Source organism: Nerophis lumbriciformis, linkage group LG03 (assembly GCF_033978685.3).
Source record: "Nerophis lumbriciformis linkage group LG03, RoL_Nlum_v2.1, whole genome shotgun sequence".
NCBI lineage: Eukaryota > Metazoa > Chordata > Actinopteri > Syngnathiformes > Syngnathidae > Nerophis > Nerophis lumbriciformis.
The window spans coordinates 57,869,373-57,884,986 of NC_084550.2; the positions used below are offsets into that span (position 1 = coordinate 57,869,373).

At 37.3% G+C, this 15,614-nt stretch overlaps 1 protein-coding gene across 1 annotated transcript in view; it reads right to left on the minus strand.

Annotated features, from left to right (window-relative positions):
* The window catches only part of col7a1 (collagen, type VII, alpha 1), a 265,397-nt gene that overhangs the window by 88,402 nt on the left and 161,381 nt on the right, over positions 1-15,614 (minus strand). Inside the window, exons 55-68 of the mRNA XM_061930639.2 lie at positions 12,878-12,913; positions 12,577-12,621; positions 12,405-12,476; positions 12,245-12,289; positions 12,127-12,162; positions 11,916-11,957; positions 9,099-9,179; positions 8,901-8,936; positions 8,775-8,810; positions 4,877-4,957; positions 4,736-4,771; positions 823-894; positions 697-741; positions 392-427 (exon numbers count right to left, since the gene is read on the minus strand). Of these exons, the coding sequence (XP_061786623.2) occupies positions 392-427; positions 697-741; positions 823-894; positions 4,736-4,771; positions 4,877-4,957; positions 8,775-8,810; positions 8,901-8,936; positions 9,099-9,179; positions 11,916-11,957; positions 12,127-12,162; positions 12,245-12,289; positions 12,405-12,476; positions 12,577-12,621; positions 12,878-12,913 (699 nt within the window). The remainder of the gene's footprint in view (positions 1-391; positions 428-696; positions 742-822; positions 895-4,735; positions 4,772-4,876; positions 4,958-8,774; positions 8,811-8,900; positions 8,937-9,098; positions 9,180-11,915; positions 11,958-12,126; positions 12,163-12,244; positions 12,290-12,404; positions 12,477-12,576; positions 12,622-12,877; positions 12,914-15,614) is intronic.

Genomic DNA, 15,614 nt, shown 5'->3' on the forward strand with positions numbered 1-15,614 from the left:
TCCCTTTTGGGGTCGCGGGGGGTGCTGGAGCCTATCTCAGCTGCATTCGGGCGGAAGGCGGGGTACACCCTGGACAAGTCGCCACCTCATCACAGCAGAAAAAAGTAATACCTGCTAATTCAGAATTTTAAATGAGAGTAGTGAAATGTAGTTACTATCTTAATCCAGCAAATGGCGCCATTATAAAACACCAACACAGTATCAGTACAGTGTCAATTTAGCTATGGAGTGAGGCATAATTTACCCAACACTAATAACAGCGTTATGTTTAATATATTTGCGAGCATCTTGTCTTGCAAAATTAAATTCCATCATGATTTTCTATTCAAAATGTTAATTTTCCTTTCAGGAACCTGTTTCTAACACGGGTAAAGACGAAAGAATCACAAACCTTTCTCCCATCTTCCCCTGGCACACCATCTTCGCCCTGTGTAATCAAAAACAAACTGCATTACCGACTCTCCAGGAAGAAACTGAATAATGGCCAGTTTTGCAGTGGGAGCACTCAGATAATTTAGTGCCACCACTTTACAGACTCGTTCACCACGGCCATTATGCAGTCAAGCTTGAAAAAAAAAACCTGTGCCGTTTCCTTCTCGAGAAATAGCGTATTTTATTCTTCTTTAATACTATTTTCTAACACTTAGCAGCATCAATATCCTACATGTATTAGCAAGGTAGAATTCTATTTATTACCATTTTGCCAGGAAGCCCAAGTTTGCCATCTTCACCTGCTTTACCCTGAAACAGCACAAAGCACCATGTAGTTAAACACCGATACAATATAGGAATGTTTGGCACAACGTACGGATTTGTACTCACAGGTGTCCCTGGAGTGCCTGGAGGTCCCGTAGGCCCAGTGGGACCCTGCTCACCTCTAAGTCCTGGTAAACCCTGGGAGAATGCACATACCCCAAACTTAGCTGATGCAATGTTTTAGGCACACTCTTTTAATGTCAGGGTTTCCCCTAGATGTAATTGCTCGTGGCGATCCACCAAGGCAAAATAAAAGCCACCACACCTTAAAATTAGAGGTTTTTTTTTTACATTACAACTAGAGATGTCTGATAATATTGGCCTGCCGATATTATCGGCCGATAAATGCTTTAAAATGTAATATCGGAAATTATCGGTATTGTTTTTTTATTTTTTATTATCGGTATCGTTTTTAAAAAAAATTTTATTAAATCAACATAAAAAACACAAGATACACTGACAATTAGTGCACCAACCCAAAAAACCTCCCTCCCACTCATTCACACAAAAGGGTTGTTTCTTTCTGTTATTAATATTCTGGTTCCTACATTATATATCAATATATATCAATACAGTTTGCAAGGGATACAGACCGTAAGCACACATGAATGTGCGTACTGCTGGTCCACTAATAGTACTAACCTTTAACAGTTAATTTTACTCATTTTCATTCATTACTAGTTTCTATGTAACTGTTTTTATACTGTTTTATTTTCTTTTTTAGTCAAGAAAATGTTTTTAATTTATTATCTTATTTAATTTAATTAATATTTTAAGAAAGGACCTTATCTTCACCATACCTGGTTGTCCAAATTAAGCATAATAATGTGTTAATTCCACGACTGTATATATCGGTATCGGTTGAAATCGGTATCGTAATTAAGAGTTGGACAATATCGGAATATCGAATATCAGCAAAAAAGCCATAACCGTACATCCCTAGTTAGAACAAATTAAAGTAATATAATGCATCAATGTATATATACTGTCTATTATTTGTGCACTATTGACTAGTGATGCACCGAAAATCTGACCAGTGAAAAAAGACTTTGATCACCGAAACCGGATGTTATGATGACATAAGCAATACTCGCGTTTGTCTGGTGCGGAGGCAGCCTGTCTGTGATGTGGATGTACTTTAATATATTCGAGATACACTCACGGACAGCCATCTACAAAATGTGCAAAATGTGGCGGCTTTTAAAGAGAGAACCACCTGGAGCAACAACATTTCGGACTATAAACCGCTACCTTTTTCCCACACTTTGAACCCTGCGGCTACTTTATGCATTTTTCTCCGCCGGCAGCTCTAATAAAAATAATTTCCTTAAAAAAAACAAAAACAAGCAAAAACACTTAAGAGGGTTGTTTTAGTGTTTGTGCTATGGCGCCATTTTTTGGATGAGTTCGCTCACTGCAGGTACTGCAGTGTCCTTCCATTTAGCAGAAGTTTTTTTTTTTCATAACCGAAGCATCGTTTAGTCTTCTAGTCATCCATAGTGTTCTATTCGTATGGATTCTTCATTCATAACTCTAAGTAACGTTTGTAAGTTTTACAATATAACTAAAACTGTTTATAAATATTAAACAGTCCCATGTGTGATGTTTGTAGGAGTGTTTTAATGCATATTTGTACGTGCTAGCCTAATGTAATGATGCTAGCGTTGTTAGCATTAGCTAATATGCTAACACGTTTGCGAGTGTCTGTGTTAGTATTATTAACTTACAACGGCATTCTTTTTGTATTGTTTCAGTTTCACAAATTCCTCAGTAAACTCACCAAAATAATCACCGTAGAGTTATTGAGTCTGTTTAGCTGAGTGGAGAGCTAGCTTCCACAGCTCATGGGTCCATGATGATGACTTCTGTTTTGTTTAAACAGATGTTTTACTGCCGTGTTACAGGCGCCATTTGGAAACAATTAAGGTATGTGAATAAACATTTACAGAATCTTTTTGTCTAAATAACTAATTTCACTTATAGTCCGGTGCCGCTAATATATAGAACCTTTTTTTTTTCTTCTAAAACTTAGTGTGCTTATATCCCGGTGAGCTCTATATTCCGGAAAGTACGATATGTCTCAAATAACACCAAAAAAATCGGAGAAGTCTCAAGAATCTTGAGAAATGTTCATCAAAGTACATTTGCACAATAAGGAGCAGCAATTGAAAAATAGAGCAAAACGTTATAAGAAAAATATATGTTAATACTAATTAAGAATAGCATGGATTTTTAAGTTTTTAAATGTATGTTTAACATTTTTTAAGCCTTTTTTAAGAAAATATATGCATAATTGCAGATGATGCCAATCATATGCCACTGTCCTATTAACCACGTCCCATCAGACTCCTAGCCATGCCCCCACCACCACAGGTATGTCAGCAATCTTGGGTAAACCCTGAATGTCATGCAATGTTAACCAGTATGAACTCAATGTTTAATTTTATGGAGCATACAGTATAGACTCTTCTCAATATGATGCAAACTACAACTACAAAAGTAATAAACGAACAATAGCTCCTGGTATTAAGTGTCAAATAGTGTGCTTGGTCGGTGTTACATTTCAAAGCAAGTAGCAGGAAAAACTGACTGATTACATCTTTTAGTTTTATCTTATGTCCAGTTAAACTAAAGTTGCATGAGAACGCCGAAGAACATTTAAGTTTCATTTTGCTTGCATGCAGCGATTCTTTGACACCATTTAATCATTAAGCATAACTGAGAGCTGAGCAGATATGCACTTAAAGAGCGATTATAACGGCCATTTTAACGTGGCAGTCTCTCATGAAAGTAAACTGACCGAGATATCTTTTTTTTCCCTTTGTCAGCAGAACACTAAAAAGTGAATTGCTGCTGCCAATCCCTCCACAGTGTTCTCTGCAGGATGAAAACAATCAATACACTCATGCAGTGGTGTCCAAAGTGCTTACAGTGTGTAAAGGATATCACCACATGGGCTCAGGAACACTTCAGAAAATCACTGTCAGTTACTATAGTTCGTCGTTACATCTGTAAGTGCAAGTTAAGACTCTACTATGCAAAGCAAAAGCCAATTATTAACAACACCCAAAAACGCCGCTGGCTTTGCTGGGCCCGAGCTCATCTAAGATGAACTTATGCAAAGTGGAAAAGTGTTCTGTGATTTGACGAGTCCACATTTCATGTTTTTGGAAACTGTGGGCGTCGTGTCCTCCGGAACAAAGAGGAAAAGTTCAAAAGCCAGCATCTGTGATGGTATGGGGGTGTATTAGTGACCAAGACATGGGTAACTTACACATCTGTGAAGGCACCATTAATGCTTAAAGGTACATACAGGTTTTGGAGCAACATATGTTGCCATCCAAGCAACGTCTTTTTAATGGACGCCCCTGCTTATTTCAGCATGGCTTCATAGTAAAAGCGTGCGGGTACTAGACTGGCTTCAAAAATTGGTCTCCTCAGTTCCCAAACGTTTACTGAGTGTTGTTAAACGGAAAGGCCATACAACACAGTCGTAAAAATGCCCGTGACAACTTTTTTGCAATGTGTTGCTGCCATTAAATTCTAAGTTAATGATTATTTGCACAAAAAAATTAAGTTTCTCAGTTTGAACATTAAATATCTTGTCTTTGCAGTCTATTCAATTGAATATAAGTTCAAAAGGATTTGCAAATCATTGTATTCTGTTTTTATTTACGAATTACACAACGTGCCAACTTCACTGGTTTTGTACATACATATATATATGCATACACATGCATATGTACATATATGTATTTCTCTTTACAACATAGAAAAAGAAATGTCCCCCGCATACTTTGAATTTTCAGTATGTTATGTTATTAGCCTAAAGCAAAAAAAAGTTTGCCAACGCATTCTTCAAGAAAAGCTTTTGGAAACCATCTACGAACCTTCTGACCGGTAAACCGACGAGGATACTCTCGTAAAATAATTTTTCTATGTTTCTTATGTCTACTTTAGGTTTCCACAGTATACTCACATCTCTTCCAGCATCTCCAATTTTCCCAGAATCACCCTGCAATACAAAGATGACAACACAAAGACAGAATGATTTAGCATGTGTTCTACTATGTTTAATGGTATCTATACTGCATGTTTGTTGGGTGTGGCGAGCCAGTACCCTTTGACCAGGTGGTCCGGCAACACCTGGTTTACCATCCACACCAGGACGACCGTCCAACCCGGAGGCTCCTCTTTCTCCCTGATCACATTTTAAAACAAGGTATGAAAATACATACTGTATGTGAGTAGGTCAATCAAATGTATATAAAGTTAGTCCTTGGTCTACGTGTGAGTTCCTTTCCTACGATGGACATGTGAGTCCAGTTTGAGTGTTGAGTGAGGACATTTACTTAAATTAACACTGAATATAAATACAACGATTAAACACAATACATAAAATGCAACAAAAAAGAAACAAACTTCTTACTTTTATCCCTGATGTTGCCTTGCACAAAAAGAGCCTGATTTACTGAGATCCAAATACCGTGCGCAAACTATAAAATAGCATGTACTATTAGTGGCGGTGTATTGTGTGCGATTGTTTTGTGGATTGTACCACTTTTTATGGGCATTTCAGAAGCACTCGTGCATTGCATCTACATTGAAACCACTTTTTTCTACCGCCGAAGGTGCGCTCATTGCGGCTGCACTTACTCCACTCAAAACTCAAAAAAATGCATAATTAAAGAAGTTTTTATCATATAAGAAATATTTTGATAATATTCTATGTAAAAAAAAAACATTTAAGGACACCAAAACACATCAATTGAATTTGTTTTAATCAGCCCCTTAAATCCTCTAGCAGCTATACAATTATAAAATGATGTTGCTGAATATGTCTACATTTTTTTATTTCTGACTGTCCAAAATCTTGACACACACATTTTGGACACTCAGTTAGCGCCTCCTTACCACACGTGCTAATAATATAAAATACAAAATACTGTTTGCAAAATGGTTAACAGTGTTGATAAATCATATTGTCCTTGCTAAACAATTATATTTAGATCTTCTCCTTCCAGTATTGTGGGCGATTTGATGATCAGCATATATTTTGCATATTAATTAAGACAAAGACGCAAAATTAATCGTACACCTTATTCTGCTCACCTAACAGACACAATCCACTTGGCACACGTTTAGTAGAGCTGCTTTGCGTGAGCTATCAAGTTTGCACGTGTTTTAGTACACGCAGACCTTTGGCAAATCAGGCCTTAGGACAGTGAGGCTTATTTTGAGGGCAGGAAATCTCAACAATGAGACTACTACTGGGGTGAGTTTTTCCTTGCCCGTATGTGGGCTTTGTACCGAGGATGTCGTTGTGGCTTGTGCAGCCCTTTGAGACACTTGTGATTTAGGGCTATATAAATAAAGATTGATTGATTGATGATGATACTACGCTGCTTACTTACAGTTACACTGTACGTTTCATAAGAACACCATCTTTATCCTTCATGATGATTGCCGCATTTGAGCGGTTTAAACCAAGCATGCAGCCAATGATGATCAGAGTTTCTCTACTTTCTGAGCATATTACCATGTCTAATTATTAGGGGTGTAACGGTATTACAGATACAGCGGTATAGTGGTTTCAAAGTATTCACAATAATGCCGCGACATGTGACGGTATCATACAAAAACTTGGTGTGTAATTTTTTTTCTGGCGCTTTAGCGTTGGCAGGGTGTGGAAATAAACCACATCTCCCAGAATCCTCTGCACAGTGTGTGTCCGGCAAGGTGGGGGCATGTAAGGCCGTAAGCAGGAAGTGAAGTGTGTTCGCAGTAGATGAGAGAAATTGTTTTTTGGACATTTCCTGGAAATGTCATTAAAATCTATCCATAACTGTTTGAGTAAAGTTGCTAACAAACCCTGGCAAAAACATAACGTCTTAAGCGGAGGTAAGAAAGTCTGCATTCTGCAAAGCGAAGCGCACCATTTTCTTCTCGAGCGTTTCCAAGGCAACACAGAGCGAGCTGGTCAAGGGAAGTCACACAAAAAATTTTACGTCACGGGAAATACAGTAGGAGTAAACTGAAAAGCTACTTGATAAATCCTTTATCCATCCATTCATTTATTACCGCTGGTCTCTCTCGATGTTGCACTCAGGCAGAAGGCAGGGTACACCCTGGACAAGTGGCCACCTCATAAACCATCACCCAGAAAAGATATTTGAAGCCAGCGAAGCTAAACATCAATTTGTGAGCTATTTACATTATTAAAAGTTAAATGGTTAGTTAACTTTTCTGAGAAACAGCATTTTCCAGACTGATATAAAAAAAGATGTCCACTGTGGAGGACACTGCTTCTCCTAAAGTAAAAGTTAAAAGACACTAAAGTGAACATTATTGTTTTACACTGGATGTTTACATTGTCACTTTAAAGACACTCTTCTCTGTAAGTTGTTTTGATATTTGCTTGAAACAGTGGATGTTCCTGCACTATTCTTTGCACTTAAAAGTACAGTGTTGTAGTAGGTATCGCGGTACTAATGAATCAAAAACGGTACTATACTCTGTATGAAAAGTACCGGTTCCCAATTTAATTAATTTCTTTTTCTTTTTTTAACGGGCATGACGGCACATTGTCACGTCATGACATTGCTGATTTTACGAGCAGAAGAGCATGTTCAGCAACGCACAATCACGGAGTACTTACTGTACAAGCAGACACAGTGTGTAGACAGAAAAGGGAGAATGGACGCATTTTGGTCTAAAAACTAAAGATAAAGGTGAAGCTATAACACTGAAACGCCCTCAGGAAGAGGTGCTTTAAGACATGGCTAGCTAGCTAGCAGCTAAAATCCATCCGCAGTCGGCACTGTCTTAGCTACTTCCAAATCACTAATCCTCGCCTCCATGGCGACAAATAAAGTAAGTTTCTTACAAGTATCATCCCTGCAGGACGACGAATGGCTAAACATGCTTCACTACACACCGTAGGAGGATATAATAGCTCACTGGCGTCACCGCTAACAAAAGCTAGTGCTCCTGAATGTAAACAAATGCCATGGGTGGACCTCCACCTAACATCCACTGTAATGATAATAAGTACAATAGCGTATCTAGTCTTTACTACTATGATTACATCAATATTTTATATCGTCACAAAATATTTTTTCCTTTTTAAAAAATTCATATTACGTTTATACACTCAGGAAATATGTCCCTGAACACATGAGGATTTTAAATATGTCAATATTTTAAATGTATGATCCTGTCACTACTTGGTATCGGATCGATACCTAAATTTGTGGTATCATCCAAAACTAATGTAAAGTATCAAACAACAGAAGAAAAATGTATTATTACATTTGAACAGAAGTGTAGATAGAACATGTTGAAACAAAAAATAAGCAGATATTAACAGTAAACGAATAAGTAGATTAATAATCATTTTTTACAGCTGGTCCCTCATAATTTTGACAAAATAACAGAACGAGAAATGACACAATATGTTACTGTATACGTCAGCAAACAAATTAGGAGCCTCGTTTTGCTTACTTACTACTAAAAGACAAGTTGTCTCGTATGTTCACTATTTTATTTAAAGCCAAAATTGTTCTTCGAATACAATAAGAAACATGTTTAATGTACCGTAACATTTTTTGTTAAAAATAAAGCCAATAATGCCATTTTTTGTGGTCCTCTTTTTTTAGAAAGTATCGAAAAGTATCAAAATAAATTTTGGTACTGGTACCAAAATATTGGTATCGGGACAACCCTAGTTTGTAGTAATAAATATGATTAAAACATTTGAGCATTATGTTTGTGTTCAATTACAGTAAGTGTGTTTATCCGAAACATTCCTGACTTTTGATTTTACACACTGTAACATTTTTAAGTCTTTTTTTCTAGACATATACCACAATAATATCATACTGTGGCCTTAATATCATGATAATATTGTACCGTGAGATTTTGATATCGTTACATCCCTACTAATTATCCATAGGTGCACTTTGAGAAACTGAGGGTTGTTGGGAGGTATGATGGAGAATGAATGATTTATGTCAAACCTTGTCTCCAGGGCTACCCCTCTCTCCCGTGTCACCCTGAAAAAAATTGAAAAGTACAGGTGGTTAATGAGCGAAACAAAACAACATCTATGTACTTTCAGAGGCTGTGGCAGAAAGCAGACTCACTCTGGAGCCTGCTAGCCCACGTTGTCCCTCAGGACCCTTCGCAGACAGCAGGGAGGGAAGAAGAAGTCACACAGGTTTGTCAGTCATGCATAGCAAATCCAAATGGAAAGGGGTCAGTGTGCATACTGATGCATACACCAACGCTCATCAGAAGATCACGGAAGCATCTTTAAAGTGGCAAGTGGGAGGCAGACTCACTCTTAGGCCTACGGCTCCAGGAGTTCCGGCTTCACCTTTTTGGCCTTTGCCGCCGTTCGCTCCTGAGTCGCCTGATTCACCCTGACAATCGAGAGAGAATACCATCAGCGCTGATGTTTTACGTTCCAGCTTCAAGAGCAGCCCAGATGGAAATGTGTGATATCGGTTGGATTTATTTCAGGGAGTTCCGAGATCCTTTTCTCCATGCTTCATATCTGCACAAAATGATGGCTACAGGTCGAGGTGGACATTTGGTAGAAGAATCCACCTTCCACCGATTATTATGAAAAGGCTGCTTAAGCCTGAGCACTCCTAAGCAATGATTGCTCTCATTTTTGAGAGCAAACGCTAAAACTCCCTGAGCGTTCAGTGGAGCTGAACATGTGAGCAACATCTGACGTGCACACTGTGACCATACCAGCATCACACCTGTCCCAAACCTGACTTAATAACAAATTTTGTGTATTATTATAATAATCAAATGACAGCAGTCATTTTTATGAGAATATTTTTAATATACGGTAAGTGATTTGGCCCACTTACAATGAAAACAACAAAAATCTTGTTTTTCATGAGCTATGTACCAGTATTTACTTCAGAAAACATTTGTAGCCCTTTCAGAGATCTCATTCAGTTCCCTTTAAACATTCACATGTTGCACAATGAGATGTAAGCATGGGATAAAGTGCACATTCCTGTACCTTTCTGTCTGTAAAATATATATATTTATGAGCATTTCTGTAATCTAGTAACATCAGTTCATGATTAATATCCATGAATGAACATTCCTAATACATGACAGTAGAGTAAGCACACATCTGATTGAGGAGTCATGGTGTAACCACCTGGCATTTATACTGTGTGGTTTTGGAGTTGTCCGATTTTTTGTGTGGCCTTAAACGCATCAGTGGCTAAGTGCCATTGATGTGTGTGTGTTGGTGCAAGTGAGAAAGAGCGAGTGGCTGCTGTTGTAATGACAGTTGACAAAGAGTTGGTTTGAACCTCGTTTGTATGGCAGAAAATTACCAGTTTTTCTAGATAAACGTTTTTTAACTAATGTTTTTGGTGTGGTTACGCCAAATAAAGTGATCAATGGAATTCCTGTCCTCTTTAAAGCATCTCGACAGAAGTAACAATAATTGAACAGTGCTGACGAACACGGTTTTATCTGTCGGGGCCGTTTGTCGTCACAAGTCACTCACAGAGTTGCATTGCAAAATCATACAGAATAAATAATTATGTGCTTTTTTTGTTGAGAGTTCAGATTAGATTTTATTTTGTGCGGGAGGATTGAAGGGGACAGTTGCAGCCACTATCTTTTCCAACGCTTTTCTGTTTTGGCGATGTACATCCATCCGTCTTCTTCTTTACCTTTTTTTCCAGTTGCCCGACCATGTACCAAGCCAATTTCAAGTTAATTGCAATGTAAAAAAGAATTGTGCTTTCATTACAGTGTACGGATACTTTAATACATCTGAATTTTTACTTGCGTGCATAGTTTTCTGGATTTGAACGTACGGCCATTTTTAGTGGGGAATCCACACAACTCTAGTCGCATGAGGCCTCTTGAGAGCTGCAGACATGACACCATAGACTCAAAACGCTGAGCAAATTAGTAAATAACAGATATGCAGCCGCAACAATGAGAAATTGTGCTAATTTTAAGTTAACGGTGACCAAGTAAGTAGAGTAAAACAGATAAGAAATGTAATTGGTAAAAAACAGTATAATCAATTAAATATGATTGGATTTATAAAAAAATATATATATATTATTGTCTTTATCTTAAAATATTCTTCTAAAAGTTAGTATTTAAAAATAGCAGTATATATACAACAGATATATATATTTATATATGTATATATACACACACATACACACTTATATACAGTATGTATATTTAAATATATGTCTTTAATATTGTTCTAAAATAGCAGTATATATATATATATATATATATATATATATATACACACACACACACAAACTTATATACTGTATGTATATTGATATACAGTAAATATGTATATAGATATAAATGTATACGTATATATGTATATGCATATGTATATATACAAATACTGTATGTATATATGTATCTATATGTACAGATATATACATACACACATATATATATACACATACATATAAATATATACATACGACAATACATACACACACACACACATTTATATATATATAAATACACACACATTTATATATATATATATATATATATATATATATATATATATATATATATATATATACACACACACACATGTATATGTATATATAGTACAGGCTAAAAGTTTGGACACACCTTCTCATTCAATGCGTTTTCTTTATTTGCATGACTATTTACATTATAGATTGTCACTGAAGGCATCAAAACTATGAATGAACACATGTGGAGTTATGTACTTAACAAAAAAAGGTGAAATAACTGAAAACATGTTTTATATTCTATTTTCTTCAAAATAGCCACCCTTGGCTCTGATTACTGCTTTGCACACTCTTGGCATTCTCTCAATGGGCTTCAAGAGGTAGTCACCTGAAATGGTTTTCACTTCACAGGTGTGCTTGAATATATATGTATATTTGAATGAATGCAATGTTAGGTACAGGTAGGTAAGTCTTTACAGTGTTACCATAGCAACTTCCCTGCCGAACTCCTCAGCCTTCCCATTTATGCCGCAAGTTCAGTTTCTGTTTGATACAACTTTTTTGAAAGTCACGACGTGGTGACATTTTTGAACTGATTAAAATAGTGTGCAGTGTTAAAACATGCATTGCAAATGTGATCTTTTTACACACCTTTTCACCTCGCTCGCCTTTCAGCTGGCCTTGGATGTCCGACTATTGAGGATAAAAAAATTCAAATCACATGCTTCTCTTGTTACCAGAGTTCGGTAAAAATGAATCATTCAGTAGTTAAAAACAGAAACAATAACCAATTTTGTCCAAAAATGTACATATTTTTAGTGTTCAAGATATAGTATGTAGTTATGGAAATGGCCAAACATACCACTTTCCCTGGTGGCCCTGGAGGTCCTTGAAGTCCCTATAAGAAACAGACTAAGTGACTCTGTATTCACTAGTAGAATTCACACATGCACATAAAGTTAGAGTTTATGAGGACGGACCTGTTGTCCTTTCTCCCCTCTGGGCCCAGCAGATCCAGGGCTCCCCTGTGATCAAACACGAATCAATAGGAGCACTGAGCAGCTGACATTTCTACTGTGCAAAGGCATGGCAACATATTGGAAAGCTGTCTGTATGAAACTACATTAACGCGTGCCTCACATTTCGCCCGAGCTCTCCTGGCTCTCCGGCGTCTCCTTTCTCTCCAGGCCGACCGGACTGACCTGCGAGTCCCTGAGAGTGAAACAACACAAATCATAACGTGTCCTCCCTGATCTTTCCTACGGGGCAAAATCTGCTAGGATGTTAGGTCTAAAGTTAACATCAGTCATACCCTCAGTCCTCGTTCTCCAGGCTTCCCAGGAAGTCCTGACTCGCCCTGATGGAAGACATGTTACAAACACACGGAATTGACGAGTAGTAACGTTTTCTTCCATGTACATTTGAAATGATCGCCCAAAAAGTTTACCTCAGTTCAATCTGCTAATGCCACACACAAGTGCAGTGAATAAACAATTTAATTTATCCACAAATGAATCACCATCATTCAATTTAAACCCCTTTACACGGCTGGTAATGCAAACTTGATATTGATAGCAGATATAAACAAGAAGCCAAAGACATATTCAACTTACAGGAGTGCCTTCATCTCCTTTTTCCCCTCTTTCTCCCTGGAAAACATGACATGTGTGATTTGTTAACGACAATGCCAAAAGTAAACAAACACACACGCACACACACACACACACACACACACACACACACACGCACACGCACACGCACACGCACACGCACACGCACACACAGATTCTTGTATTTCTTACGTTCTTGAGACCTCCGAAAAATGCCTCCCTCTTTAGGACCACCCTTTCTAGATATATAAAGATTTGTACTTACAACATTAATAATAAACACATACTATTCAATTATAAAAAAGGTAAACTTTAAGTTAATTTTTTTTTTTTGTAATTGGTTTTTAATCTTCATTATTTACTCTACTCTTTCAAATTTTCTTATCAGACCATATTTTTCGGTATATTAGATGGAATCTTTACCTTTATTATTTACTTCAAGTTATTAAAGTATGTCTCTATATACCTATTTTTATTTATTTATTTTTTTTAAATTTTGGCCAAAGGGGGCGCATTTCAATTTCTTAGACACACTTGTGAATACATTTGTTGGCCAGAGGGGGAGCATTTCACATTTTTACACACACTTGTTATTTCATATGATGACCAGAGGGGGAGCACTTTTAAAACAGACACAGTCAATTTGAAAAATCCCTCCTTTTTGGGACCACCCTAATTTTGATAGATTTAACCACCAGGGGTGAAAATGAGACATTCTCTATTAGATGCAATGGTTTTCCGTATTGGGGACCATGATTTTGGTCCTAACTTGTTCACCGGTCCTCATATGGAAGGTACTTTTCTTGGTTGATGTCTCAAAAAAGGTAGAAATACAAGAACCCCCCCCACACACACACATGTAGGTGTGTTGCACTCACACTAATATTACGTCAGTATTATAGTTTACCTCCGACAGTATCCTTTGAGAAAGATGCATGGGGAAAGAAGAAAACAATTCCTAACATTCAGAAATAAGAGGTTGCTTGGAATATTACTGTGGTGATTTTTTTTTATTTACCAAGAAATGATTTAATAAAACCCAACAAATGACGCCTATCACTACATATCATAGCAATCCATACTTTGTAAATAATGAGGAGTATCCCGATGGAGTCACGAAAACCAAGCAAGAAATATTTCAAATCAAAGTCGTACATATTTTAAGGTATTTTTTACATACCAGGCCCATTCTATGTTCAACCAATTTGCTTGTCTTCAGAATATATAGAATATATCCCGATTAAACTTTTTCACTTCCGATACAATAAGTGAAGTTAATTATATTTACATAGCGCTTTTCTCTAGAAACTCAAAGTGCTTTACAAAGTGAAACCCATTATCTACATCTTTAAGCTACATTTAAACCAGTGTGGGTGTCTTGCCCAAGGACACAGTGACTGGGATGGCGGTAGCGGGGATCGAACATTGAACCCACAATTTGCTGGCGTGGCCAACCGAGCCATGCCGACCCATATCGATAATGGACCCTTGAGTATTGGCTGATACTGGTATGGATCCAATGTAATTTCTGCACAAATCATAAATACTTGTATCATTTTGTAGCGTGGAATGTTAGAAAAAGATTGATCAAATGAAATATGTCAAAAAAAAAGAACAATGGTACATGTGAAAAACACTGACCTTTTTATTATTAACAGTCTGGAATTGACGCATCTTGTCTTTAAGTTGAAGTGGAGTAATAATAGTTTTTTGGCGACACCTCGTGGCCTGATTTACTAAGATGTGAATAGCACGCACGGAACAGCTTGTGCAATCTATAAAATATTTTGTACTATTAGTGGGCGTGTTGTGGGCAATTTACTAAGACTGCATGTGCAGGAACCACTTTACAATAAGTATCCCCTCATTATTTAAATGAGGATTTTGCGTGTACTATACAGGGCATCACCATGGAGACACTGTCATTTACTGCACATTCATGTTATCATGCTCCTACCTGCGGTCTTTTGCTATGTTTTCATACATGCACGAGACATCAACTATGTATTATGGGCATTTTAGAAGCAGTCGTGCGGTGCATTGACAATGAAACCACTTTTCTCTGTCTTTTTTTTTTTTTTACCCCCTAAGGTGCGCGCATTGAGTAGAGGCTGCACTTACTGCTCTCAAGACGCAAAAAATTGCATACTTACGGAAGTTTTTTTCACATAAGAAATATTTTAATAATAATGTGACAAAAAACGTCATTAAAAATATTAAATGACACCAAAACGCTTCAATTGAATTTCAATCAGCCAGTTAGGTACTCTTACAGCTATCAAATTATAAAATGATGTTGCTGGCAAATGTTTTTTATTTACGACCGTCCAAAATGTAGACACACATATCGGACGGAGGATTCTCGGTTCCGAAGCCATGTGCGGAACATTTAGTTTGCACGTCCTTAACACGTGCTAAATATTGCTCGCAAAACTGTGATGCGTGTTGATAATTCACATTGTGCGTGCTAAATAATTATAGTTGCATCTTCTCCTCACAATATTGTGGGCGTTTTGATGATCAGCGTATGTGAAGACAGTGATACAAAATGGGTCGCACGCCTTAGTCTGCTCACTTAACAGACGCAATCCACTTTGGCCACGTTTAGTAGATCAGCTTTGCGCATGCTATCCGGTTTGCACATGTTTTAGTACACGCAAACGTTTAGTAAATCAGGAGCTAAGTTGCCAAAATAATTCATGAAGTTAAGCTCATGACGTCGTAAGCTTAAGATGCGGAC